Raw genomic sequence first — 26,522 nt, forward strand, 5'->3', positions numbered from 1 at the left:
GCCCTGAACCAATCATCCGGATCCCGGTCGGCAAGCGTCAGGTACCGGAACCACGGCAGCCAATCCAACCTTGCGAACCGAGAGTCAGCAACGTAACCTCACCCCGGTCGCATCGCCTGCACAACACTTCAATGGAGACGGACAGTCAGGGGCAATTGCAGCATCTTTCCACTTCGTCAGCCGGCCATCGATCACCATTCCACACGGCGCCAAGCACTTCTCGCAGGATCCAAACCCCATCGCACTCCAGCATTCCAGATCCGAGCGGGCAAACAGGACACCAGCCTCAAACTCCCGCTGTCCACCGTGGCACCGTGCTCTGTACTTGTAATCTCCCAAGCGAGGCGGGTCCAGCCCTGTAAAACCACACGCCTGCAGCCATGCGGCAGTGCTGCCAGGTACAGACAAATGCAGCCGGGGAGTTTCCACGATATCGCAACCCGTGGACCAATTGGGCCGTCCGTTTCCCAACCACAACGCGTGACACTTTCATGCTGCGTCCGCCTTTAAGCGGGGACTTATAAGGGGGGCTGTAACCGCCATTCTTGTTTGTCTCCTGGTCTTGTGTTTCCTTGGATCAACGAAACGGACGATCCCTCTCCTTTGGGCATTCACTCTTTCCCCCTCGCACCGAACGAACAGGTTCTCTTTCTTTTTGAACCTTTCCACTCTCGCGACCGTGCCATCCTCGGGATCTCAACATTCGTTCTTCCCGCCATCCATCGATCCATTCATTCATTCATTCAACCATTCCCACTCTAATAGCCCAAAATGAAGGCCACAACCCTCCTCACCCTCCTCGCCACCGTCACCGGCACCACCACCGCAGCCCGCCTGCCCCACCGCGTAATCCGCGACACCACCACCCCCCAACCCAAACAACAACAACAACACCAACAACAGCAACACGCACCCTACCGCCTGCTGCACACCCTCCCCAACACCACCCCCGGCAACGCCCGCCTCCTCGCCGCCACCAGCGACGACGATGAATCCACCAAAGGCGGCGCCATCCTAACCCTCCCCCCCAATACCACCCCCAACACCAACACCACCACTTCAACCCCACTCCTCACCACCATAACCGGCACCTTCCGCATCCCCCCCGCCCGCATGCCCACCGCCGGCCCGACTGCCAACAACACCGTCGGCGTGTACGCCGCCTCCTTCTGGGTCGGCATCGACAGCGCCACACCTGCATCAGCCGCATGTGGAGGAGGTGGGGGATCGCTGCGCGCGGGAGTGGACGTCTTTTGGGACGGCACGCTGGACGGCGCGCAGAAGCCGGTCGCGTGGTTCCAGGGGCCCGGGCAGGGGGCGGAGGAGGGGTTTGGGGGTGGGTTTGTGGTGGGGGAGGGGGATTTGGTGAGGTTTACCCTTGGGTTGGAGGCTGGGGGTGTTGATGGGGCTGGGGAGGAGGTGGTGGTGGTGGCGGAGAATTTTGGGAGGAATGTCACCTGTGTTGGGGAGGGGGCGGTGCCGGTGGGGAGTGTGAGGAAGGTTTTGCCGGCGGGCGGGGAGGGGGAGGGGTTGTGTCGGCGGGAGGCCGCGTGGGTGGTGGAGGATTTTCCGATCGAGGGGATGCCTGAGTTGCCGGTGGCGTTGGTGGACTTTGGGAGTGTCACGTTTGGGGCGGGGGTTACGCTCGAGGATGGGAGTGAGAGGGATTTGGCTGGTGCTGAGGTGCTGGATGTGAAGCTGGAGGAGCAGGGCGGGAGGCTGACCAGCTGTGAGATTGTTGATGGGAAGAAGGTTAAGTGCGCGCGGGTTGTGGGCGACAACTAATGTACGAATTGTGGTGTAATGGTATTCAAATTAGAGTGTACGGGCGGTCTTGTGGATGAAGGACATTTAATATGGCAAGACACCTGACATGGTTCACTTCATTTATTAACATGCTAGCATTGTGAACAGGCCAGCAAAACAATCTAGTATTAAAAGCCGTAGTGAGTAATTTCTAGTTCTCCATTGGTGTATCACACCACATTGCTCATCGAACCCCTATTTGTGGACCGGCTCCTAGGCCTCCATGCCTTCCGAGACGATGAGCTATCCAGGCTCTGCCTCTTGCCCGACTTCTCGTTATACTGCTCGTCCCCGCTGGGCCGAACCATCTCGTCCTCCTCTCTCGGTGACTGTCTAATCGAAGGCAGCCGGGTGATGCTATTGTCCCTCCGCCTGTTGTGGTAGATATCCTGGAAGTCCATGCCTGCGTCCACAACCGCAGCCCTACTGTTTCCTCTCCTCCGCATGCCCATGCCCGGGCTAGAAGGCGGCGGGGGGGGTTCTTGGGCGGTGGCGGCCTGATAGCCGGGAGGCGGCTGAACCTGGGACCAGTACAGCGGCATGTGCCGCATGCCACCGGGCTGGACGAGATGCGGCGTCTCGAGACCCATGTCGTGCATCTGGTGCATGAGCTCGACGGCGAACTTGTTGTGCCTGTTCAGGCGGAGCAGCTCGTTCTGGTAGTTGCTCTTGTGGAAGAAAATGATGTTCATGGTGATGCTGCTAACTTCGTCGATGGTCTGGACTTCCGAGATGATGCGCGGCGCGTAGTCTCGCTTGTTCTGGAGGCAGAAATCCAGCATCCGGGCCTTGAGCTCCTCGATCTGTGCCTCGGATGTGCCGAAGCGGAGCTTCAAGTTGATGGGGTCGGCCAGACCCTGACTGCGCCTCTGGTTGAGAATGAAGAGTGTGTTCAACACAGAGTTGGGAGCCTGCACCACGTGGCCTTCCATCTTTTTAAACTCGGTGTACAGGAGTGAGACCTCGAGGACGTAGTAGTCGTCGCCCTTCATCATGGAGCCTGTGTTGCCGTAGATGGTGACCCGGTCGCCCACATCAAAGGGATGCTTGACGAAGACGAAGATGATGGACTGCCCAAGTTAGCATATGGACAACGCAGTGAAAGAGAGATAGCGGCAACATACCTGAAGGAACTCTTGGGCCGTGGCCTGCAGCAACCACGACAGACCGAGGATCACGGTACCCGTCGAAGTCAGCGCGGCAGCTGCCGAGTTTGAGATGATGCTGATGAAGACAATGATGACGATGACCACGATGAGGAACATGAAGACCTCGTCCAGCTTCTTGATGACAGAATCCAAGTCCTTGAGCGAGGCCGCGATGGCCTTCTTCTCCAAGTGAATCTCATTGCATACCATCTCGAGCTCCTCCATGGAGATGTCGCCGTTCAGATCCTTGTCGAAGACGCCAAAGCACGCCTCGGCGTCCTCCTGGGCTGGGAACGCCGGGAACAGATCCTCAACCGCCACGGTCGACTTGTCCGGCTGAACAAAGGTCCGGTAGAAGACGCGGGCGAGCGTATAGCTCGACTCGGAGTTCCGGAGAAGCTCCAGCACGACCTTGCGGGGGTGGTTGCCCTTGAGAAACTTGCGGCCCGTAAAGTCGCCGGCCATGCGGTTGGCTGCGTTCCCGACCTTGCTCAAGACCTGGCGGGCGTTGCTCTGGATGTTTTTGAACGGCGATGGATACTGGCCCGAACCCCGTCTGCTAGATGGAGAGTCCCAAACCGGATCCTGTGCCTCGAGGCGGGTTTTGGCGTACCCGTATAGGGTGACGAGGTACTCGATGTGCATCTGGTTCTCGCGGATGCGGTGCGAATACGTGCGCAGGTGGAAGGAGGTCGCGATCCATTTAATCAGGACCTTCTCCACCAGGTTCAGCGTGGCGAGGACAAACAGGGCGATGATAACCTTGAAGACGACGTCGATCCAGGTGACGTAGGGTAGCTTATTGTCGTCTTCGGGGTCGACAACACGATGGTTTAGGATGGGACGGTATGACACCAAGATGGCCAACAGCCACAAAAACAAGGCCGTGGGGAATTCGAGCTGGCGCCCGATATCCCTCCACTTCTTATGGTTCGTCGATCCGACGGTGTCGGCAGCGAAGGCGACAATAGGGGGTAGGACGGAGGTGACGATGCGAGCAGCCCAGAGGGTGAGCCAGATTACCTCGAGCCAGATGCCGAACCACAGGAGCTGGACGCCACCGGGCCCCCCGACCGGATCACCTTTGCGGTCATAAGCGAACAGGTCGAGGAACACCGGGACGAGGATGATGACACCCGGAGGGATGGCATAAAGGATGTAGCGTAGGATGCGAGGGAACTTTTTGAGCCATAGCCAGAGCTTGGTGAGCCACGTTGTCGTCTTCACGGGCACGGGGGCGGCAACGACTGTCGGGGCAGTGGTTGTGTTGAAGGCGTCCTCGACCCCTTCTCGATGGCTTCTGGTCCTCGACCTGGGCCGGTTTGAGTCGCGCTCCTGTGTTGACACAACGCGCTCGGCGCGGAGGAGTTCCAGGTCATCGTGTAACCTGTTCGCGGCCTCCCTCGAATCTTCCGGGCTTAGAGGCGCGGCATCAGGGGCTAGATGGTCGGGGTCAACTTTGGATTTGGTCACGTCGTCGGTCTCGGGGCTCGGGTCGGAGTACGACGGCATCTGGACATGCAACGACGGCCTCACGGGCGGTTGCTGCGGCTCTGCGGACGAAGCCATGGTTACCGCATCGGAGAGAGAGAGGTTTGCTCGGGGGGTCGGCTCAATGGCTCCTTGGGGGTGCGGGAGAAGAAAGGAGACAATACGAAAGAAAGGCTCTCCACATGCAGTGAAGCACCACAACTCTGATGTATCAACTCCGCGGGGTCTCGAGGTTTTCTGATCCCCGGTTCACAGGATGATCGGCACAACGACCCACCGCATACCACCCACCTCCAGGATGTGGCACAGGTTCGGATCAAGCACGTCAAGGTTTGATGGTGTTGGCTCCAGTCAGTTGCAAGCTTCCCGAGCTAGTCGACCATAACGCGGGACGGTTCCATTACGCCGTCACTGAAGTCGTGATCGGCGGCCTGTTCATCCAACGGTTTTTTCCTTCATGTTTTGTTTGTACCAAGTAGTTCTGTGAGGTGAAGATCCCTGGGTAAATGGAATCACCCCTTTGAGTTGCGCAGAGATGGAATGCGGAACCCCCTGCCGCAGGGAATGCAACTCCAACTCGGCACAGAATTTCCGATCGCTTCCCATACCAAGTAAATTCGAGAAGATGGCTTGGCCGGAGTGTCGGAACCACGAATCAGGGTGTTACCCCAGGGTTCAAGGGAACTGACAGAAATTGCCATGTTTCTGCGGCGGCAAACGGTTGTGTTTCTGGCCCGCAAAATCGTTTGGCTGACTCGGCTGGGGTGCACGGGGGCAACACCCTTCCTGCCATGCCTGCCTCTTCTTGCCGTCCTGCAGCTTCCCAATGGAAGGTATCCCACTGGTCCAGGCGGAAACGGAAGGAGCGGGGGACGCGGAATCGGGAGGGCTGCAGATGCGCTTGAGGATCATTGCCCCACGCTCTTGTGCCCCTTCCACATCTTCCTTTTTGCGCCCCAGACATTGCCTTGTTTTTCCTCGCGAACGTCTTCGGGGGAAGGGCGTTCTGGAACATCGGGAGGCTTGTTGATTGGAAGTGGATGGGATTTCGTTGGCGCTGGAGCGCGCTGGAGATTCCCCTGAAATTTGCAGGGGCCGTGACGTCATACTGGACTGGCATCCGCTTGGCGCTAAGTTGGTTTGACCCCTTGGACTTTCGCTGTCACTCGTAAAGTTACCCTCCCTTCCTTCCACCCACGCCTCCGGAGCCTCCCTTTGCCGTTTCGGCCTCGGCTCGGTTGTCGAAACCAAATGGGAGTGCTGCTAATAATAAAACCCGATGGACAAACGGTGATGTGGACCCTGAGATTGTCGAAATCGCCCCATCTCCTGGGACCGCGAGTGGAGAGTTGAAACCGACCATCGTCCCAAAAACGAAGGCGGTTCCTTGCGGCAGACCTCCGTCTCATTTAGAAGTAGGTCTAGATTCGATCGATCGTTTCAAGATATCACGGCAACTCCAGCGGAGCGGTTTTATGAGTCAGGTAGTCTCAAGGTACAGAATAGCCTGTTCCAGATTCTACATTCTATGTCAGAGACACGGCAACGGCAAGTCTGGAACTATGTATGTACACGAGAGGCGGGGGGGTCTCACAACCACGTGGTTTTGGTAACGTGGTGGATACCCTCCTCGAACGGGTAAGGTCTTCGAACGCCACCAATATCCAACTATCCCCACAGTAATTTGGCTGTAAGTCAGGAGACTGATGGCATCGCCAACTGCTTTCTTTCCAACTTTCTTTCGAATCTTCGTCAATTTTGTTGTTTTCGAGCCTCTGAGCACCTCTGGCAATGGCTGAGCAACGCATTCAAGCCGCAATCGCCGCGTTCCACGCAAAGGAAGTGCCCTCAATTCGACAAGCCGCAACGACCTTTGGCATCCCGCTTGTAACCCTCGCTGACCGTATCGCTGGGCGCTACGAATCCAACTGTACGTCGAAATAGTTTATATAACGATTATCGCTAGCTGAAGAAGATACTATTGTTAAAGCTGTATATTAATTGGATGTATAGGGATGGCCGATATCTATTCCTTTGCTTTGTAATCTAGCAACCTAGATCTTAATTATAAAGGGTGATAATCAGCCTCTTAGGTAATACTGGTATAAGAACTTCCTTAAATACTATCCTGATTTAAAGGTATGTTGATCTAGAGTATTAGACTAAGTTAGGAAGGATACTATAGATTATATAACCCTCTTTAGATAGTTTAATCTATTTCGAATAACCCTATTGAAATATAGTATTACCGATAATAATATCTATAATATAGATGAAAAAGGATATACCAAAGGGCTCGGAGACAACTATAAAGTTATTGTTCTATATGCCGATTATATGGCTATAAAGCCTTCTACATTATAGCCCGGTAACTACAACTAGGTCTCAATCATCGAATATATCTCGGCCTATAGGTTTATCCTACCGCTATTTATTATCTTTAAAGGCTAGCGTATCCTTCCTTTATAGATCCCTAAGGGTATCGACAAAGATATCGTTATTTAAGTTAGTAATAATGGCTGGACCGACTGTAATATTACCCTCGATTAGATCCGATACTTTGATCGCTATATAGCCGCCTAGGTATATAGAAGATACTGTTTCCTAATTCTCGATAGCTATTCCAGTTATATATTACCTAGTTTTATATAATATTATACCAACAATAATATCGTACCCCTCTACCTTCTACTATATTCTACCTATATCCTTCAGCCCCTAGATATAGGTATCTTTAGCCTACTAGTTAAATAGTATCGTTAGTTTATTAGCGAAAGTGCCCTATTTATATATAGTATAGTCCGGATTAATAACTATAACTTCCTATTGATATATCTACACATCTGCCAAACGATATCGAAAAACCTCCCCGGTATATGTGACGAACCTGTCTCTGGACCCGTCCTGTTAGGGTTCAGTATCGGTCGAAGGTATTCTCTCAAGTGTGCTTAGGTTCGGTGCAGCCAAAGGGTGCACAACAAAGACTTGTCTCAACAGTAGGTTCTCGAGCTTGTAACGAACTGTAGTTGTGATTGCTAACTGGAGAACTCCCAGAGCTCTCCAGAACGAGTAACTATATACTATCTAAGTATCCAGGTATCTTCGTACCTTGCTCTATAGTGCTCTGTGGTGCTCTGCACCTCCCGGCCTACTCTGCCTACAGAGCGCCTCCCGCTCTGTAGTGCTCTGTGGTGCTCTGCACCTCCCGGCCTACTTTACCTACAGAGCGCCTCCCGCTCTGTAGTGCTCTGTGGTGCTCTGCACCTCCCGGCCTATTTTACCTACAGAGCGCCTCCTTCGTTATGTGATTGGTCCTCCGGATGGGAGGTCTCCGCTCGACCCCGCGTCCTTCCGATTGGTTCATGACACGATGCCCCTCTTCCAAAGTCGACGTCCCGTCGACTCCGAGAGTCCTAGTTCTGAAATAGAAGCCGGCAGACCTTGGTAAGTCTTGGTCTTTCCTACTACATGGTTCCCCAGAATGCCTGTCCTAACCCGTGGCCGGTCAGATAATCGTGCGTCGAGTACCCGTCGTCGGCTGAAATCGGCTTCCGTTGCCATCTCACTCGGTATGGACATGCCTCGTTGTTCGTATTGCCGCAAGAAAGACCTCAAGTGCCGGGTATCCGATTCTTCGCAAAAGTGCGGCTCCTGTCTCAGCGCCAATCGTCGGTCCTGCAACGTCAATGGTCTTGCTCCTTCCGTTGTTCGTTCGTTTCTCCGGCAGAAAGAAGACTTGGATGCGGAGCGGAAAGAGGCGATCTCTCAACTAAACCAGGCGTCGGAAAAACTGGCTCGTGTAGAAGCGCAAACTCAAGCGCTTCAGGCGCGTGCCCGCGTCGTGTTGGAAGAGGAGGACGACACGATCCAAGAGTTGGAGGCGGAAGAGGCGGCGGCCCGTGCTGCTGCTCAATCTCCAAGCGAGCCCTTGCTCGCCTCTGGTAATTCCTTCCTCGATCCCTCCTGGGCTCAAGGGTTCGTGCCTCCCGCCCCTTTGTCTTCTGCGGGTTCTTGTGTTAACCGTGCTAGTCTTTCTTCGGGCGACCCCTTCCCCGGGGTCGACCTATCCGTGGGGTTTCCTTTGGTCGATCCGGGTTCCTCTGGTGGAACTCCTGAAGTTTCTCGGGGCAGTTGAGATTTGTAGCTGGTTGCCATGAATTGTCTTCTGGGCCGAAGTCCAACCATTTGACCAAATACTCCAACTGTCCTTTCGTGATGCGTGAATCTAGGATTTCCTCAACGTCCCATTCTTCTTCTTCGTCCTCTGCCTCGGCGTCCTTGTCGAGTCGCGCGTTCTTCGGCGCTGGTTCCAGAAGCGAGATGTGGAAAACGTTGGTCCGTAGTCGCATTGTTGAGGGTAGCGCGAGCGCGTAATTGTTCTCCGAAATCTTTTTGTCGATCTTGAACGGTCCGATCTTGCGAAAATCGAGCTTCCTGCTTGGTCGTTTCGTGCGAAGATTTCGAGAAATGAGATAAACTTTATCCCCCTTCTCCAGGCGAGGTCCCTCGAGCCTGTTTCTGTCGTAGAACTTTTTCATCCGGGTTCGTACGAATTCGAGTTCGTCCCTGAGCATCGCATGCAGCGAGCTCATCTTGTCGGCTTTGACCGCCGCTCTGGGCACCGAAACCTCGGGCCCCTGTCGCAAATCTGCTTCGTAGCCGTAATTCGCGAAGAATGGCGTGACCTTCGTGGTCTCCGTGACGGTGGTGTTGTAGGCGAGTTGTGCCGTTGGCAACAGCTCGACCCAATTGTCCTGCTGGAAGTTGACATACAACCGCAGGTATTGTTCGACAACCTGGTTGAGTCGTTCCGTCTGTCCGTCCGTCTGTGGGTGGTAAGCAGTCGAGAGCTTACTCTTCGTACCCAGCTTCGTCATCAGAGCTTGCCAAAACTTTGATGCGAACTTCGTGTCTCTGTCCGTGATCCATTCCTCCGGCCATCCGTGGACCGAGGTGACGTTGCGGTAGATCACATCTGCAAGTTGTTCTGCTGACCATGTTTCCTTGTAAGGGAGGAAGTAGCTCCATTTGGTGAGTCTGTCCACCATCGTGAGGATGCTGTCGTATTCCACTCCCGTTACCGAGTCCTTGGATAGTGGCAGTTTGGTGATGAAGTCCATCGTCACCGAACTCCATGGTCGTTCCGCGACTGGCAATGGCTGCAATAGCCCGTATGGCTTGTGTCGTGGCGGTTTGCTTCGTCCGCAGAGGTCACACTCTGCCAGGACTTCTTCTGTCGCCTGCTTGATTCCTGGGAAGTCGTAATTCTGCCTGACTTTTGCAATTGTTTTGCTGATTCCCATGTGTCCTCCGAGTTTCGACTCGTGGATTTTTCGAATGAGCTCCTTTTGGTCGTTGAGCCTGACGTAGGCCTTGTCATGGTACCAGAGTCTCGTTCTTTCAAGTCGCAATCCCGCGATCTTGGATTCTGGCTCTTCTTGCCATGCATCGCGCTCGTCGTCCGCGATGGTTCCTTGGAAATCTTGTTCCAAGCGTTGTTCCCTGAAGGCCGCACAGCATTCTACAAACGGTTGCAGAGGCCTAGCTTCGGGATCTTCCGACTGTTGCTGAAGTGCTGCGATCTCGTAGTCTTCAGTCGGTTGGGAAGCGTGCCGTAGCGATCCGTCTGTCTGTTGATGTAGCAATGGTGGTGAGGCTTCAGATGTGTTGTCATGATGATCCGCTCTCCTACTCAAGGCGTCCGCTCGTGCGTTCTCTGACCCTTTCTTGTAGTGGATCGTGAAGTTGAATTCGGACAGGAACTCTGCCCATCGAGTTTGTCGTCCGTTCAGCACCTTCGTGGTGGTGAAGTAGCGTAAGTTCTTGTGGTCCGTGTACACCTGAACTTCGTGTGTCGTGCCGCTGAGGTATGGTCTCCATTCCTGGAAGGCTTCGATGATTGCGAGAAGCTCCTTGTCGTGGATCGGGTAGTTGAGCCTTGGTCCCTCGAGTTTCTTGGAGAAGAACGCAACTGGGTGAAGCTTGCCGTCCTTGTCCCTCTGACCAAGTTGTCCTCCGATCGCGAAGTCCGAGGTGTCAGCTTCGACTTCGAAAGGTGTGTTTGGGTCAGGCAGCATGAGCACTGGATCGGCGATAATCGCGTTGCGGATCCGTTGGAAAGCTTGCTCGTGCTCCTGCTTCCACTGGAATGTGGCATCCTTCTTGGTAAGTTCGTGTAGGGGTCTCGCGATGTCGCCGAAGTTCTTGATGAACATCCTGACAAAGTTGGCGAATCCGATGAATCCTCTGACCTCTGTGGCGTTCGTTGGTGTCGGCCACGTCCTGACAGCTTCCAGTTTCTCGGGTTCGATCTTGACCCATCCTGGGGAGATCTCGTAACCTAGAAACACTGTCTTCTTGACATGAAACTCGCTTTTGTCCTTGTTGACTGACAACTTGTGCTCATGCAGTGTATCCAGCACCTGCTGCACATGCTTCTTGTGTTCTTCGAGTGTCTTGGAGTAGATGAGAATGTCATCCAAATAACAGACTGCAAATTTATCGAGGCAATGTCGAATTGCGTGGTCGATAGCGGCTTGGAACGTCGCTGGTGCGTTGGTCAACCCAAACGGCATGACGAGATACTCGTAGTGCCCGTAGGGTGTCCGAAAAGCCGTCTTCCATTCGTCTCCCTCCTTGATGCGGATGTGGGCGTACGCTGTCGGAAGATCGAGGCGCGTGAAGTATTGTGCCCCTGACAGCTGATCTCGCAGCCTCGAGATCAGTGGCAGTGGGTAGCGGTTCTTCACCGTCTCGTTGTTCAACTGTCGGTAGTCCACACACATCCTGAGCTTCCCATCCTTCTTTGGAACGAAGAGGACTGGGTAGCCCGCTGGAGATGTCGATGGTCTGATGTGTCCTATCTCAAGGTTCTTTTCGAGATAGCTCCTCAACTCTGCATCTTGCTTCTCGTTGGTGTGGTACACCTTGAAAAACTTCAACTGGGCTCCCTCCTTGAGTTTGATCTCGTGATCCCAAGGTCCGTGGTCTGGTAGCCCTGCAAGATGTTTTGCCGTGAACGCCGGGTGTCCCTTGTAATCGTCTGGAATCTGTCCCGTTTTCGCGTTCTTCGCCGTACCTTCGTAGTACGCGAACTTGCTGTTTCCAGGCTCGATGCTTGCTGCTTCGAGTTCCCTGACTTCTTCTGCTGCTAGCTCGATGTTTGCCGCTTCGAGCTGATTGACCCATTGTTCGTGTTTGAGCATTCCGTGCTCGTCGACTGAGACGACGGCGATGGTTCGTTCCTCCCGTGTCTGCTTCTTTCGTCGTGTGCCGCTTCTTCCGGATTCCAGAGTGCGTGGTTCTGCACTGGCTGCTTCCTGCGGTGGGCCCGTAGAGGGGGTTCGTTCTGACCCGCTGCTCTCCCGTGGCTCCTGTTCTGCGCGTTCTCCCATCAAGCTGGTCGGATGCTCCCGCTGTTCCCGCGGTCGCAGATGGCCATCTCCCTTCCAACTGATGTCTGGGTCGTAATCCTCATGCCATGGGCGTCCGAGAATCATGTCTTTCTTCGGCCCCATGTTCACGATGTCGAACACCACTTGGGTGGTTTTTCCTTCCACCTCAATGTCGAGTGGTTCTGTTTCTCGTCGTACCCATTGTGTGTCGAATGGTCCTTTGACGACGTGTGGTCGCTTCTTGATCCTCCATGGGATTCTGAGTTGATTCACAAATGTGGGCGCAATGAGGTCCATCTGCGCTCCTCCATCCACTAACGCGAGGGCCTCGAATTTCCCCCATCGCGCTGTGATCCAGAGCCTGTTGTCTGGTTTGGTGCTTCGTACAGCAGCTACTTCGTGTTCGTCTGCTGGGAGGTCGTTGTAAGGCTTCTGTTTGCGCCAGTTCTTCCTGTACTGTGCAGCCTGTCTCCGCTGTTGTGGAGTTAGAGGTTTCCGGGCCCCTCGGAGGGCCCTGAGCCGTTTCCCAAGCTCTCGTGGTGTTTCAAGGCGTCCCTGTCCGCACCTTGGCTTGCGGCGTCAATCGTCTGGTGTTCTTGAAGCCATTGGGCCGCCCATGCCTCAACTGGGCGCCTCTCGTTTCTTCGGGACGCTCTCGTCCTCTGGTGTGGCTTCCTCTGGGATTGCTGTTCCATATATCCCCAGATTTTCTCGTCGGCGTGTGATAGGCAGTCTGCGCTTCGGCATTCGTCGACTCCTACACCTGTCATACAGCGTCGGGGCCAGGCTGCCTTGGGTTTAACCCTTAGCCTGCCCTCGTGAGTGCGTTGGGTGTCCCATAACATGCCTGCGGGGGCGTCGCCGCTGTCGTATACCCATCTGATGGGTAGGGGTTGCGTCCCCTTTTTCTCCCTTGTGGGCCAGAAACTGCTGCGAAATTTGTCCTGGAAGTGGTACCGACATTCGTGCGCGATGCACTGGAACCAGGGCAGGTAGATGTGACTTTCTTTTCGTGGGTCCACCCGCTCGTGGTCCTCTGGCAGCAACTGGAATCCTTCCGTGTTGTTCTCGCCCCGGAAACCCCACCATTCAAGGTCGGAGGTGTGTCGTCCGGTGCGCACGATGTGCTGGTGTCGGGTCCAGTATTCTTCCCAGTTCTGCTGTTTTCTTCCTTTCGCCGCATTCTGCTCCTGTGCGTAGTCGAAAAGTTGCTCGGGGTATCGTACTCCGTCCTCGCATTCGTCGGCTGGTTCCGTCGGTCCGTCCCACGGAATGTGGTCCGGGAGCGCTTGCTTGATGTCGTCCTGCAGCGCTTGCGCTTCCTTCAGCGTTCTTTCGACGTGGTCTCCGGCCCTGTTGTTGGCCTCGGTGATTTCTTGGACTCGTTCTCTGGCGAAATCGAGTTCTGCGCAAAGTTGTCCGTACTGGTCGTTTCTTTCTTGGAGAAGCTGCTCGAGTTCTTCTTTCTCTCTCGACAACTCCTCGATCCTTTGCCGCTGGCTTAGGACCCTTTGTTGCAGAAAAATGAGGTTCGGGCTGATTCCTCCTTCACCCTCGTGGGTTCGCCACTGCCCGTCCTCTTGCTGAACCAGGGTGATGCCCCAGTCCTCAGCGACTTGTTGGATGTGCCGCGGGGGAGCCAGTTCTCCCTCGTCATCCGTTTCGATGAAAGCATGGTGGGCGGTGTCATTTCCCTCCTGGTGGTTGCTGCTCATCAAGTCTCCTTGATCCGAGTCGGTGAGTTCATTGTCTTGCTCGATGACTCGGTCAATGTCAATTTCGAGGTCGTTCTGCGTGTAGCTGGCGGCTGCGACCTCCAGAAATCGGGTTCTTTTTCCGATCGTGCCCTGGTCGATGGTGGCGGCTTCCTTCCCTGGAACCGGCCTCCACTCTTTCTTGCTGCGGCAGTCACGCTTGAAGTGACCCTTCTTGCCGCAATTGTAGCAAGTGATGCCTGATTTGTCCTTGGCACCATCTCTTTTTCCTGCCCACTGTGCCTGGGCAGCGCTGACGTCCATGGGTCCCGAGTGAGTGCCGTATGACGTGCTCTGGTGCTGGCGTTTCTTTTTGTCGTTGGGCTTATGGTAGCCTGCGGATCGCTGGGTCTCGCTGCCCTTCTTCTGTTGTTTGCGGGCGAACTGTCGGTCGTCAATCTTGACAGCCATGGCGATGTACTCGTCGAGCGTGTCAGGTCGGCTCTCCTTGTAGAGCTCGTCCTTGACCTCCTCCTTCAGTCCTCCGTAGAACAGGTGCATCAGCCCCTCGTCGTCTATCTCTGCCTTCATGGAGTCTTGTCGGAAAATCGTGGCGTAGGCGGTGGCTGACCTAGTCTGCTTCAGCCGTCCTAGCCGGTCCTGGGCGTGCAACTTCTCGTCCTTGTCACCGAACACCTTCTGAATCTCGTTCTCGAACTCAGAATAGTTCTCGAAGACCTTTTTGGTGAAGGGTTTGTGGATCGCTCCGCCGAGGAAGTCACTCAGTGTTCCCGTGAACCACTTGAGGGCCTTGTCCTTGAGTCGGGTGGCGGCGTATCTGGTCTTGGATTCCTCAGTGGCGAACTGGTGCGAGTTGTGGTCGAGATAGTTCCGCATCTCCGTAATCCAACCTGGCAGGGCTTCCTGGTCGCCCCCGTACTTCTCAGGTTGCTCCAATTTGACCTTCGTCTTGGCCGGGTCCTTGGTGTGGGCCTCGGTCGCCGCGAGTCGGGCTTCCAACGCCGCGTTGTTGGTCTTGGTCTTCGCAAGCTGCTCTTCGGTATCCGTGAGCTTCTTTTCGGCCTCATCGAGCCGGTCGGTGACTCTCCCAAGTGCGGCCACGATCTGGGCCTGCGTGGGCTGAGTTGCCATGTCGTTTTACCTTCGAACCTGAACTGTAACAGATTAAAGGGAGTTAGCAACGTGTGACGAACCTGTCTCTGGACCCGTCCTGTTAGGGTTCAGTATCGGTCGAAGGTATTCTCTCAAGTGTGCTTAGGTTCGGTGCAGCCAAAGGGTGCACAACAAAGACTTGTCTCAACAGTAGGTTCTCGAGCTTGTAACGAACTGTAGTTGTGATTGCTAACTGGAGAACTCCCAGAGCTCTCCAGAACGAGTAACTATATACTATCTAAGTATCCAGGTATCTTCGTACCTTGCTCTATAGTGCTCTGTGGTGCTCTGCACCTCCCGGCCTACTCTGCCTACAGAGCGCCTCCCGCTCTGTAGTGCTCTGTGGTGCTCTGCACCTCCCGGCCTACTTTACCTACAGAGCGCCTCCCGCTCTGTAGTGCTCTGTGGTGCTCTGCACCTCCCGGCCTATTTTACCTACAGAGCGCCTCCTTCGTTATGTGATTGGTCCTCCGGATGGGAGGTCTCCGCTCGACCCCGCGTCCTTCCGATTGGTTCATGACACGATGCCCCTCTTCCAAAGTCGACGTCCCGTCGACTCCGAGAGTCCTAGTTCTGAAATAGAAGCCGGCAGACCTTGGTAAGTCTTGGTCTTTCCTACTACATGGTTCCCCAGAATGCCTGTCCTAACCCGTGGCCGGTCAGATAATCGTGCGTCGAGTACCCGTCGTCGGCTGAAATCGGCTTCCGTTGCCATCTCACTCGGTATGGACATGCCTCGTTGTTCGTATTGCCGCAAGAAAGACCTCAAGTGCCGGGTATCCGATTCTTCGCAAAAGTGCGGCTCCTGTCTCAGCGCCAATCGTCGGTCCTGCAACGTCAATGGTCTTGCTCCTTCCGTTGTTCGTTCGTTTCTCCGGCAGAAAGAAGACTTGGATGCGGAGCGGAAAGAGGCGATCTCTCAACTAAACCAGGCGTCGGAAAAACTGGCTCGTGTAGAAGCGCAAACTCAAGCGCTTCAGGCGCGTGCCCGCGTCGTGTTGGAAGAGGAGGACGACACGATCCAAGAGTTGGAGGCGGAAGAGGCGGCGGCCCGTGCTGCTGCTCAATCTCCAAGCGAGCCCTTGCTCGCCTCTGGTAATTCCTTCCTCGATCCCTCCTGGGCTCAAGGGTTCGTGCCTCCCGCCCCTTTGTCTTCTGCGGGTTCTTGTGTTAACCGTGCTAGTCTTTCTTCGGGCGACCCCTTCCCCGGGGTCGACCTATCCGTGGGGTTTCCTTTGGTCGATCCGGGTTCCTCTGGTGGAACTCCTGAAGTTTCTCGGGGCAGTTGAGATTTGTAGCTGGTTGCCATGAATTGTCTTCTGGGCCGAAGTCCAACCATTTGACCAAATACTCCAACTGTCCTTTCGTGATGCGTGAATCTAGGATTTCCTCAACGTCCCATTCTTCTTCTTCGTCCTCTGCCTCGGCGTCCTTGTCGAGTCGCGCGTTCTTCGGCGCTGGTTCCAGAAGCGAGATGTGGAAAACGTTGGTCCGTAGTCGCATTGTTGAGGGTAGCGCGAGCGCGTAATTGTTCTCCGAAATCTTTTTGTCGATCTTGAACGGTCCGATCTTGCGAAAATCGAGCTTCCTGCTTGGTCGTTTCGTGCGAAGATTTCGAGAAATGAGATAAACTTTATCCCCCTTCTCCAGGCGAGGTCCCTCGAGCCTGTTTCTGTCGTAGAACTTTTTCATCCGGGTTCGTACGAATTCGAGTTCGTCCCTGAGCATCGCATGCAGCGAGCTCATCTTGTCGGCTTTGACCGCCGCTCTGGGCACCGAAACCTCGGGCCCCTGTCGCAAATCTGCTTCGTAGCCGTAATTCGCGAAGAATGGCGTGACCTTCGTGGTCTCCGTGACGGTGGTGTTGTAGGCGAGTTGTGCCGTTGGCAACAGCTCGACCCAATTGTCCTGCTGGAAGTTGACATACAACCGCAGGTATTGTTCGACAACCTGGTTGAGTCGTTCCGTCTGTCCGTCCGTCTGTGGGTGGTAAGCAGTCGAGAGCTTACTCTTCGTACCCAGCTTCGTCATCAGAGCTTGCCAAAACTTTGATGCGAACTTCGTGTCTCTGTCCGTGATCCATTCCTCCGGCCATCCGTGGACCGAGGTGACGTTGCGGTAGATCACATCTGCAAGTTGTTCTGCTGACCATGTTTCCTTGTAAGGGAGGAAGTAGCTCCATTTGGTGAGTCTGTCCACCATCGTGAGGATGCTGTCGTATTCCACTCCCGTTACCGAGTCCTTGGATAGTGGCAGTTTGGTGATGAAGTCCATCGTCACCGAACTCCATGGTCGTTCCGCGACTGGCAATGGCTGCAATAGCCCGTATGGCTTGTGTCGTGGCGGTTTGCTTCGTCCGCAGAGGTCACACTCTGCCAGGACTTCTTCTGTCGCCTGCTTGATTCCTGGGAAGTCGTAATTCTGCCTGACTTTTGCAATTGTTTTGCTGATTCCCATGTGTCCTCCGAGTTTCGACTCGTGGATTTTTCGAATGAGCTCCTTTTGGTCGTTGAGCCTGACGTAGGCCTTGTCATGGTACCAGAGTCTCGTTCTTTCAAGTCGCAATCCCGCGATCTTGGATTCTGGCTCTTCTTGCCATGCATCGCGCTCGTCGTCCGCGATGGTTCCTTGGAAATCTTGTTCCAAGCGTTGTTCCCTGAAGGCCGCACAGCATTCTACAAACGGTTGCAGAGGCCTAGCTTCGGGATCTTCCGACTGTTGCTGAAGTGCTGCGATCTCGTAGTCTTCAGTCGGTTGGGAAGCGTGCCGTAGCGATCCGTCTGTCTGTTGATGTAGCAATGGTGGTGAGGCTTCAGATGTGTTGTCATGATGATCCGCTCTCCTACTCAAGGCGTCCGCTCGTGCGTTCTCTGACCCTTTCTTGTAGTGGATCGTGAAGTTGAATTCGGACAGGAACTCTGCCCATCGAGTTTGTCGTCCGTTCAGCACCTTCGTGGTGGTGAAGTAGCGTAAGTTCTTGTGGTCCGTGTACACCTGAACTTCGTGTGTCGTGCCGCTGAGGTATGGTCTCCATTCCTGGAAGGCTTCGATGATTGCGAGAAGCTCCTTGTCGTGGATCGGGTAGTTGAGCCTTGGTCCCTCGAGTTTCTTGGAGAAGAACGCAACTGGGTGAAGCTTGCCGTCCTTGTCCCTCTGACCAAGTTGTCCTCCGATCGCGAAGTCCGAGGTGTCAGCTTCGACTTCGAAAGGTGTGTTTGGGTCAGGCAGCATGAGCACTGGATCGGCGATAATCGCGTTGCGGATCCGTTGGAAAGCTTGCTCGTGCTCCTGCTTCCACTGGAATGTGGCATCCTTCTTGGTAAGTTCGTGTAGGGGTCTCGCGATGTCGCCGAAGTTCTTGATGAACATCCTGACAAAGTTGGCGAATCCGATGAATCCTCTGACCTCTGTGGCGTTCGTTGGTGTCGGCCACGTCCTGACAGCTTCCAGTTTCTCGGGTTCGATCTTGACCCATCCTGGGGAGATCTCGTAACCTAGAAACACTGTCTTCTTGACATGAAACTCGCTTTTGTCCTTGTTGACTGACAACTTGTGCTCATGCAGTGTATCCAGCACCTGCTGCACATGCTTCTTGTGTTCTTCGAGTGTCTTGGAGTAGATGAGAATGTCATCCAAATAACAGACTGCAAATTTATCGAGGCAATGTCGAATTGCGTGGTCGATAGCGGCTTGGAACGTCGCTGGTGCGTTGGTCAACCCAAACGGCATGACGAGATACTCGTAGTGCCCGTAGGGTGTCCGAAAAGCCGTCTTCCATTCGTCTCCCTCCTTGATGCGGATGTGGGCGTACGCTGTCGGAAGATCGAGGCGCGTGAAGTATTGTGCCCCTGACAGCTGATCTCGCAGCCTCGAGATCAGTGGCAGTGGGTAGCGGTTCTTCACCGTCTCGTTGTTCAACTGTCGGTAGTCCACACACATCCTGAGCTTCCCATCCTTCTTTGGAACGAAGAGGACTGGGTAGCCCGCTGGAGATGTCGATGGTCTGATGTGTCCTATCTCAAGGTTCTTTTCGAGATAGCTCCTCAACTCTGCATCTTGCTTCTCGTTGGTGTGGTACACCTTGAAAAACTTCAACTGGGCTCCCTCCTTGAGTTTGATCTCGTGATCCCAAGGTCCGTGGTCTGGTAGCCCTGCAAGATGTTTTGCCGTGAACGCCGGGTGTCCCTTGTAATCGTCTGGAATCTGTCCCGTTTTCGCGTTCTTCGCCGTACCTTCGTAGTACGCGAACTTGCTGTTTCCAGGCTCGATGCTTGCTGCTTCGAGTTCCCTGACTTCTTCTGCTGCTAGCTCGATGTTTGCCGCTTCGAGCTGATTGACCCATTGTTCGTGTTTGAGCATTCCGTGCTCGTCGACTGAGACGACGGCGATGGTTCGTTCCTCCCGTGTCTGCTTCTTTCGTCGTGTGCCGCTTCTTCCGGATTCCAGAGTGCGTGGTTCTGCACTGGCTGCTTCCTGCGGTGGGCCCGTAGAGGGGGTTCGTTCTGACCCGCTGCTCTCCCGTGGCTCCTGTTCTGCGCGTTCTCCCATCAAGCTGGTCGGATGCTCCCGCTGTTCCCGCGGTCGCAGATGGCCATCTCCCTTCCAACTGATGTCTGGGTCGTAATCCTCATGCCATGGGCGTCCGAGAATCATGTCTTTCTTCGGCCCCATGTTCACGATGTCGAACACCACTTGGGTGGTTTTTCCTTCCACCTCAATGTCGAGTGGTTCTGTTTCTCGTCGTACCCATTGTGTGTCGAATGGTCCTTTGACGACGTGTGGTCGCTTCTTGATCCTCCATGGGATTCTGAGTTGATTCACAAATGTGGGCGCAATGAGGTCCATCTGCGCTCCTCCATCCACTAACGCGAGGGCCTCGAATTTCCCCCATCGCGCTGTGATCCAGAGCCTGTTGTCTGGTTTGGTGCTTCGTACAGCAGCTACTTCGTGTTCGTCTGCTGGGAGGTCGTTGTAAGGCTTCTGTTTGCGCCAGTTCTTCCTGTACTGTGCAGCCTGTCTCCGCTGTTGTGGAGTTAGAGGTTTCCGGGCCCCTCGGAGGGCCCTGAGCCGTTTCCCAAGCTCTCGTGGTGTTTCAAGGCGTCCCTGTCCGCACCTTGGCTTGCGGCGTCAATCGTCTGGTGTTCTTGAAGCCATTGGGCCGCCCATGCCTCAACTGGGCGCCTCTCGTTTCTTCGGGACGCTCTCGTCCTCTGGTGTGGCTTCCTCTGGGATTGCTGTTCCATATATCCCCAGATTTTCTCGTCGGCGTGTGATAGGCAGTCTGCGCTTCGGCATTCGTCGACTCCTACACCTGTCATACAGCGTCGGGGCCAGGCTGCCTTGGGTTTAACCCTTAGCCTGCCCTCGTGAGTGCGTTGGGTGTCCCATAACATGCCTGCGGGGGCGTCGCCGCTGTCGTATACCCATCTGATGGGTAGGGGTTGCGTCCCCTTTTTCTCCCTTGTGGGCCAGAAACTGCTGCGAAATTTGTCCTGGAAGTGGTACCGACATTCGTGCGCGATGCACTGGAACCAGGGCAGGTAGATGTGACTTTCTTTTCGTGGGTCCACCCGCTCGTGGTCCTCTGGCAGCAACTGGAATCCTTCCGTGTTGTTCTCGCCCCGGAAACCCCACCATTCAAGGTCGGAGGTGTGTCGTCCGGTGCGCACGATGTGCTGGTGTCGGGTCCAGTATTCTTCCCAGTTCTGCTGTTTTCTTCCTTTCGCCGCATTCTGCTCCTGTGCGTAGTCGAAAAGTTGCTCGGGGTATCGTACTCCGTCCTCGCATTCGTCGGCTGGTTCCGTCGGTCCGTCCCACGGAATGTGGTCCGGGAGCGCTTGCTTGATGTCGTCCTGCAGCGCTTGCGCTTCCTTCAGCGTTCTTTCGACGTGGTCTCCGGCCCTGTTGTTGGCCTCGGTGATTTCTTGGACTCGTTCTCTGGCGAAATCGAGTTCTGCGCAAAGTTGTCCGTACTGGTCGTTTCTTTCTTGGAGAAGCTGCTCGAGTTCTTCTTTCTCTCTCGACAACTCCTCGATCCTTTGCCGCTGGCTTAGGACCCTTTGTTGCAGAAAAATGAGGTTCGGGCTGATTCCTCCTTCACCCTCGTGGGTTCGCCACTGCCCGTCCTCTTGCTGAACCAGGGTGATGCCCCAGTCCTCAGCGACTTGTTGGATGTGCCGCGGGGGAGCCAGTTCTCCCTCGTCATCCGTTTCGATGAAAGCATGGTGGGCGGTGTCATTTCCCTCCTGGTGGTTGCTGCTCATCAAGTCTCCTTGATCCGAGTCGGTGAGTTCATTGTCTTGCTCGATGACTCGGTCAATGTCAATTTCGAGGTCGTTCTGCGTGTAGCTGGCGGCTGCGACCTCCAGAAATCGGGTTCTTTTTCCGATCGTGCCCTGGTCGATGGTGGCGGCTTCCTTCCCTGGAACCGGCCTCCACTCTTTCTTGCTGCGGCAGTCACGCTTGAAGTGACCCTTCTTGCCGCAATTGTAGCAAGTGATGCCTGATTTGTCCTTGGCACCATCTCTTTTTCCTGCCCACTGTGCCTGGGCAGCGCTGACGTCCATGGGTCCCGAGTGAGTGCCGTATGACGTGCTCTGGTGCTGGCGTTTCTTTTTGTCGTTGGGCTTATGGTAGCCTGCGGATCGCTGGGTCTCGCTGCCCTTCTTCTGTTGTTTGCGGGCGAACTGTCGGTCGTCAATCTTGACAGCCATGGCGATGTACTCGTCGAGCGTGTCAGGTCGGCTCTCCTTGTAGAGCTCGTCCTTGACCTCCTCCTTCAGTCCTCCGTAGAACAGGTGCATCAGCCCCTCGTCGTCTATCTCTGCCTTCATGGAGTCTTGTCGGAAAATCGTGGCGTAGGCGGTGGCTGACCTAGTCTGCTTCAGCCGTCCTAGCCGGTCCTGGGCGTGCAACTTCTCGTCCTTGTCACCGAACACCTTCTGAATCTCGTTCTCGAACTCAGAATAGTTCTCGAAGACCTTTTTGGTGAAGGGTTTGTGGATCGCTCCGCCGAGGAAGTCACTCAGTGTTCCCGTGAACCACTTGAGGGCCTTGTCCTTGAGTCGGGTGGCGGCGTATCTGGTCTTGGATTCCTCAGTGGCGAACTGGTGCGAGTTGTGGTCGAGATAGTTCCGCATCTCCGTAATCCAACCTGGCAGGGCTTCCTGGTCGCCCCCGTACTTCTCAGGTTGCTCCAATTTGACCTTCGTCTTGGCCGGGTCCTTGGTGTGGGCCTCGGTCGCCGCGAGTCGGGCTTCCAACGCCGCGTTGTTGGTCTTGGTCTTCGCAAGCTGCTCTTCGGTATCCGTGAGCTTCTTTTCGGCCTCATCGAGCCGGTCGGTGACTCTCCCAAGTGCGGCCACGATCTGGGCCTGCGTGGGCTGAGTTGCCATGTCGTTTTACCTTCGAACCTGAACTGTAACAGATTAAAGGGAGTTAGCAACGTGTGACGAACCTGTCTCTGGACCCGTCCTGTTAGGGTTCAGTATCGGTCGAAGGTATTCTCTCAAGTGTGCTTAGGTTCGGTGCAGCCAAAGGGTGCACAACAAAGACTTGTCTCAACAGTAGGTTCTCGAGCTTGTAACGAACTGTAGTTGTGATTGCTAACTGGAGAACTCCCAGAGCTCTCCAGAACGAGTAACTATATACTATCTAAGTATCCAGGTATCTTCGTACCTTGCTCTATAGTGCTCTGTGGTGCTCTGCACCTCCCGGCCTACTCTGCCTACAGAGCGCCTCCCGCTCTGTAGTGCTCTGTGGTGCTCTGCACCTCCCGGCCTACTTTACCTACAGAGCGCCTCCCGCTCTGTAGTGCTCTGTGGTGCTCTGCACCTCCCGGCCTATTTTACCTACAGAGCGCCTCCTTCGTTATGTGATTGGTCCTCCGGATGGGAGGTCTCCGCTCGACCCCGCGTCCTTCCGATTGGTTCATGACAGTATATAGCAGGGGGCTAGCTTAGTTCTGTTTAGACCTATAAAGATCCTTAACCGGTATTAGCCAAAACCAACCCCCTTTATAGAACCCTTCCAGTTACCCTAACCAATAACCTCTACCTCTACCGAAATCAACAACCTTATTAACAGTTTAACCGAGATAGTTATCGCCAGCCCTGTTAAGAAGAAGGTTTTACAGTTGGAGGCCGATATAATAGCCCTCAACACGTTGAACTAGGAGCTTGTTCAACAGAGGTTCAACAGCCGGAAGAAGGCCACCAGGAAGCATTGTGGCGATGCGTGTATCTTGACTGTTGAAGCTATTCAACAATTGGCGGCTGATAGGGAGGAAAAAGAAGCCAAACTGGCCCAGGAGAAGGTCTACAAGGCTTCGAGGCGGGGGGTCATCACCTTTGCAAAGATTGTGTAGAGGGAGATGCAGTTTGACAACACCATCTTTGAATAGCTGTGGGAGGGTTTTAGTGGGTTTGGCGTACTGGGAATAGCCTCTCTTTTACTCTATTTGTTGTAATACTAATATCTATTCAATTCAACTGCGTGGCTGGCATTTTGTGGTAATCTTGGTGATGTTGGTGATGGTGGTGTGGGTGCATTTTACCCCTGCAAAACGGGAGATTTGTGGCGTACGAACACCATACCCGTTCGAGGAGGGTATCCACCACGTTACTGCCTAATTTGTCTTCGTTGAGCTGGGGTCGACATCTTCATCAATTTCCTTCCCAAGAATCCCAAAACAATGGAAGGCTGCGGAAAGAAATAGCGATACATATTTTGGGAGCTGAAGCTCGGGTTCTCAAAATAAAATAAACGATACGGTCGGCGACATGGGTGAGAGCGTAGCAGAACAGGATCACCAGTTCTCGAGCTGAATCTGTGGAGGATTGGAGGATTCATCACCCATGGCCCTGGGCATGCAACAAGCTTCGGGAGGCACTGTAGCATTGGGGCGGGCGACACTTTGACAGTGGTTTCACAGACCCGACCCAGGACATAAAAACGCCGCATCTTCCCAGCATCTTCAATAACTTCCTATTTGGTATTTTTTTTCAGCTACCTACCTATCAAAAGATTTGCCTCGATCCCCGTCTACTTATGTAGGTAGGGACATATCAGTTCCTCCTCCACAGCATGGAAGGGCCTGAGCTCGAAATATTGGGCCAAGGAATCTCATCCCCGCCCAGGATCCATTGGTCTGAGCTCCCTCGCTGTCTCGGGAGCTGCTCCTCCTGCAAGCCTGTCAGTTGGGCACGTTTGATGCCGGAGCCCAAGGCTCAGAACCAACGATGCTGTCATGGGTTCGCGAAGCGTCGTAGCGTTCATTGGCCCCCCGCTTTCTTCGACAAGGTGCTCAGCCGCACTTTTCTCCTTCCAGGAAAGCGTACTAGCCAAGTTTGACGCCATGCGAAGAGCTATTAGCATGTCACTATTGTTTCGGGATGTTGGGGTCGTTTTTCAAGCGCGCGCGGGACAATTCAGCACCGGACCTGACGTGACGCCCATAAACTACCAGGTATCTCCATCCGTTCTTTCCCCCATCTGCACTGGCGCAAGGAACCGGAACCTCCACCCCGTAAACCCATCTTCGCCATCTATGATTTGTGACGGGTATTGGGTTGCGATGCATCTTGTGTGAGCGAGATCGCGACCACCTTTGCTACTTGAGCTCAGCTGAGGCCTTTTCCCCCCACTTCTCGTCTCCGACTCGGCGCGATTCGCGCAAGCCTCATCACATCTTTCGGCCAGCACGAGGCTGCGCGGCTTCGGCTCGTCAACACCTTGCCCCTCGGCCGCCCGAACCCAAGGCCTATTCGTTCGCGGCGAATACGCCAGCGCATTTGGTAGGGATGGCTGGCCTCCCAGAAAATTGGGAATGGGACTACGACGGGAAGCGATGGTTCTACCGCTATAAGCCCACCGGCCTAATCCAGTTCACCTTCCCAAAGCCTGGAGACGAGTTTCCCGAATTCGTCGACGACACCTCAGAACCCCCCGACCTCCCTCCCGAGGAGAAGCTTGTTAGCCAGCAACAGGTCAAGAGGAGGAGTACCCTGGGCGAATCCCAGTCCAAACAAACATCCACAGCGGCTCGGAGAGACCGGGCACCCTCGAATGCCGTTTCTGATATAGATGATGGCGGCGGCCCGTTTTGGCTCCAGCCGGACGGCCTCATGTATATGGGGCCCGGCGCTTACAATGATATCAGCCCTTTGCAGGAGGAAGAGGAGGAACGCGGCTTGGGGGACGGCGGTGGCGAGGTTCTAGACGCTCCAACCCCATCAACTGTTGCGACGAACATGGTGGTCACGGCGGCTGCGGCGACCACCGGAGTGGCCCCTAACGAAAGCCCTGTGCCCCCGGCGCGCTCACAAATATCACCAGTAGCAAGCGTGAAAACTACGCCGCTTGTTATCGACAGCCTCCCTGCCACGACAACTCCCGAGTTGGACAGTGGCGGCGTAGTCATCGGGGCCAACGAACATGCCCCGGCCGATGCTGTCGGGGAGCCGCCCGAGATCCCCCTCCTGGACAGTCGACAGATCCCATACAACCCGATCGGTTTCATGGCGGAACTTCCCAGCGAGTTTACGGCTCAGTGTGACGAGGAGATCAACCCGGCCCCCGTGGAGATGCCCAGCAATGAAGTTATGATTGACACATCAGAACCAGCACCCTATGCCAATGCGTTTCACTTCGCCCCGGTCGAGCTTCCATTAAACGAAGCGCGCATCGCAAGGAACCCCCTCGGTGACGTGGCCGAGGAAAAATCCATAGCGACACAGGTCCCATTGCGGGAAAAACAAGAACAGCAGCAGAGAGCACACCAGGCGGTCCGGGAGTTGCTCAACCGACCATACAAGCCTGTTCGTCAAAGCTCCCTGCCTCAATCTGTAAGCGCTCTGGACCAACCCTCGAATCCTGCCGCCTCCGGTCCAACACCAGGGAAGTATCAGGCATATAATCCGGCGAAACACGCCCTGCACGGAGTTGCCGCCGCGAACCGGTCTTCGACCGTCGAGCCGCGGGATCGTCAGCCATTGCCAGTTGACGATAATAAACGGCACACCTTTGCGGGGCCGCCGCCGCCGCAGTTTCGGATGTCCGAAGTCACTCCTGCGCTGCAGCCGGCCGATGTGCGTCCTCTTGATTCACCCGACAGCGTCGCGCAAACCACGGTTCCTCGTTCTTCCCGACCACGTCCTGAGAGCATCTCCGGCCCCATCACCCAGGCAAATTCCGGTGGCCTCGCCCATTTCCCTTCGGTCCTCCAACCCGCCCGCGGCCGCCCCGTCCTGCGCAATCAAACACCCCCTCAAAGCCAAGGGGCCAGTCCGGCCCGGTCATACCAAGCCTATAGGCCATACCGTGACTTACAACGGGACATCGAGGATACGGTCCAGCTTCTATCCAAGAGCGGATACGGCCAAGGAGCCACGGCAGCCCCCGAGGCATCTGACCCCATGAGGCCTCGGATTTCTAGGACAAGTACGCTGCCGACACATCTTCCCGCGCTCCCATTCATGGGCGTCCGCCCGCATCTACCGCACTCGGTCACGAGCGAGGGTTTACAGTCCAGTCAAGCGCCTTCCAGCGAGTCCACTGGCGTCCCATCTGGAAGAGAGGCCGGGATCGTACCCACACAGCCATACCCTGGCCCTCTACCGCCCTCGGGCTCGGACATACCGCAACCCCTCAATCTATCACGCAAGTCACCACCACCTCAGAACAGCGCGCCAACCTTTGCTTCTACAATTGAGTCATCAATCACAGCTAAGCCGGGGCCCATACCGGGGGCCGTACCGGGGAAGACTACCCCTGCGCCCTCCGGTACTACAATCGCTTCTGCTCCGGTGGCCAGCTCG

General features: G+C 55.0%; 4 protein-coding genes across 4 annotated transcripts; 3 read left to right on the top strand and 1 right to left on the bottom strand.

Annotated features, from left to right (window-relative positions):
• The first annotated feature begins 967 nt into the window (after positions 1-967).
• B0H64DRAFT_388232 (concanavalin A-like lectin/glucanase domain-containing protein) lies at positions 968-1,904 on the top strand. Its single transcript, XM_062803257.1, has one exon. It carries the CDS (start codon positions 1,114-1,116, stop codon positions 1,783-1,785), a length of 672 nt encoding a protein of 223 aa, XP_062662887.1. The 5' UTR covers positions 968-1,113; the 3' UTR covers positions 1,786-1,904.
• A 72-nt stretch (positions 1,905-1,976) lies between these two features.
• On the bottom strand, positions 1,977-4,523 carry B0H64DRAFT_316978 (Mechanosensitive ion channel-domain-containing protein; the record flags this gene model as incomplete). Its single annotated transcript, XM_062800314.1, has 2 exons — positions 1,977-2,876; positions 2,931-4,523. The coding sequence occupies 2 exons, from the start codon at positions 4,521-4,523 to the stop codon at positions 1,977-1,979; spliced, it is 2,493 nt and encodes an 830-aa protein (XP_062662888.1).
• Positions 4,524-6,111: 1,588 nt separating this feature from the next.
• Positions 6,112-6,574, top strand: B0H64DRAFT_388234 (uncharacterized protein). The gene is made up of 2 exons (XM_062803258.1): positions 6,112-6,375; positions 6,459-6,574. The coding sequence occupies exons 1-2, from the start codon at positions 6,237-6,239 to the stop codon at positions 6,488-6,490; spliced, it is 171 nt and encodes a 56-aa protein (XP_062662889.1). The 5' UTR covers positions 6,112-6,236; the 3' UTR covers positions 6,491-6,574.
• Positions 6,575-24,506: 17,932 nt separating this feature from the next.
• B0H64DRAFT_305462 (uncharacterized protein) lies at positions 24,507-26,522 on the top strand (the record flags this gene model as incomplete). The annotated part of the gene is made up of 1 exon (XM_062800121.1): positions 24,507-26,522. A coding segment is annotated over one exon (2,016 nt), but the record flags the coding sequence as incomplete, so codon positions are not given.

The sequence above is a fragment of the Chaetomium fimeti genome (assembly GCF_033439085.1).
Source record: "Chaetomium fimeti strain CBS 168.71 chromosome Unknown B0H64scaffold_2, whole genome shotgun sequence".
Lineage (NCBI taxonomy): Eukaryota > Fungi > Ascomycota > Sordariomycetes > Sordariales > Chaetomiaceae > Chaetomium > Chaetomium fimeti.

Coding starts and splice junctions, on each gene's coding strand:
- B0H64DRAFT_388232 (XM_062803257.1), top strand. CDS start 1,114: ATGCCCACCGCCGGCCCGACTGCCAACAACACCGTCGGCGTGTACGCC.
- B0H64DRAFT_388234 (XM_062803258.1), top strand. CDS start 6,237: ATGGCTGAGCAACGCATTCAAGCCGCAATCGCCGCGTTCCACGCAAAG. Junction 6,376..6,458: donor TGGGCGCTACGAATCCAACT/GTACGTCGAAAT, acceptor TTGGATGTATAG/GGATGGCCGATATCTATTCC.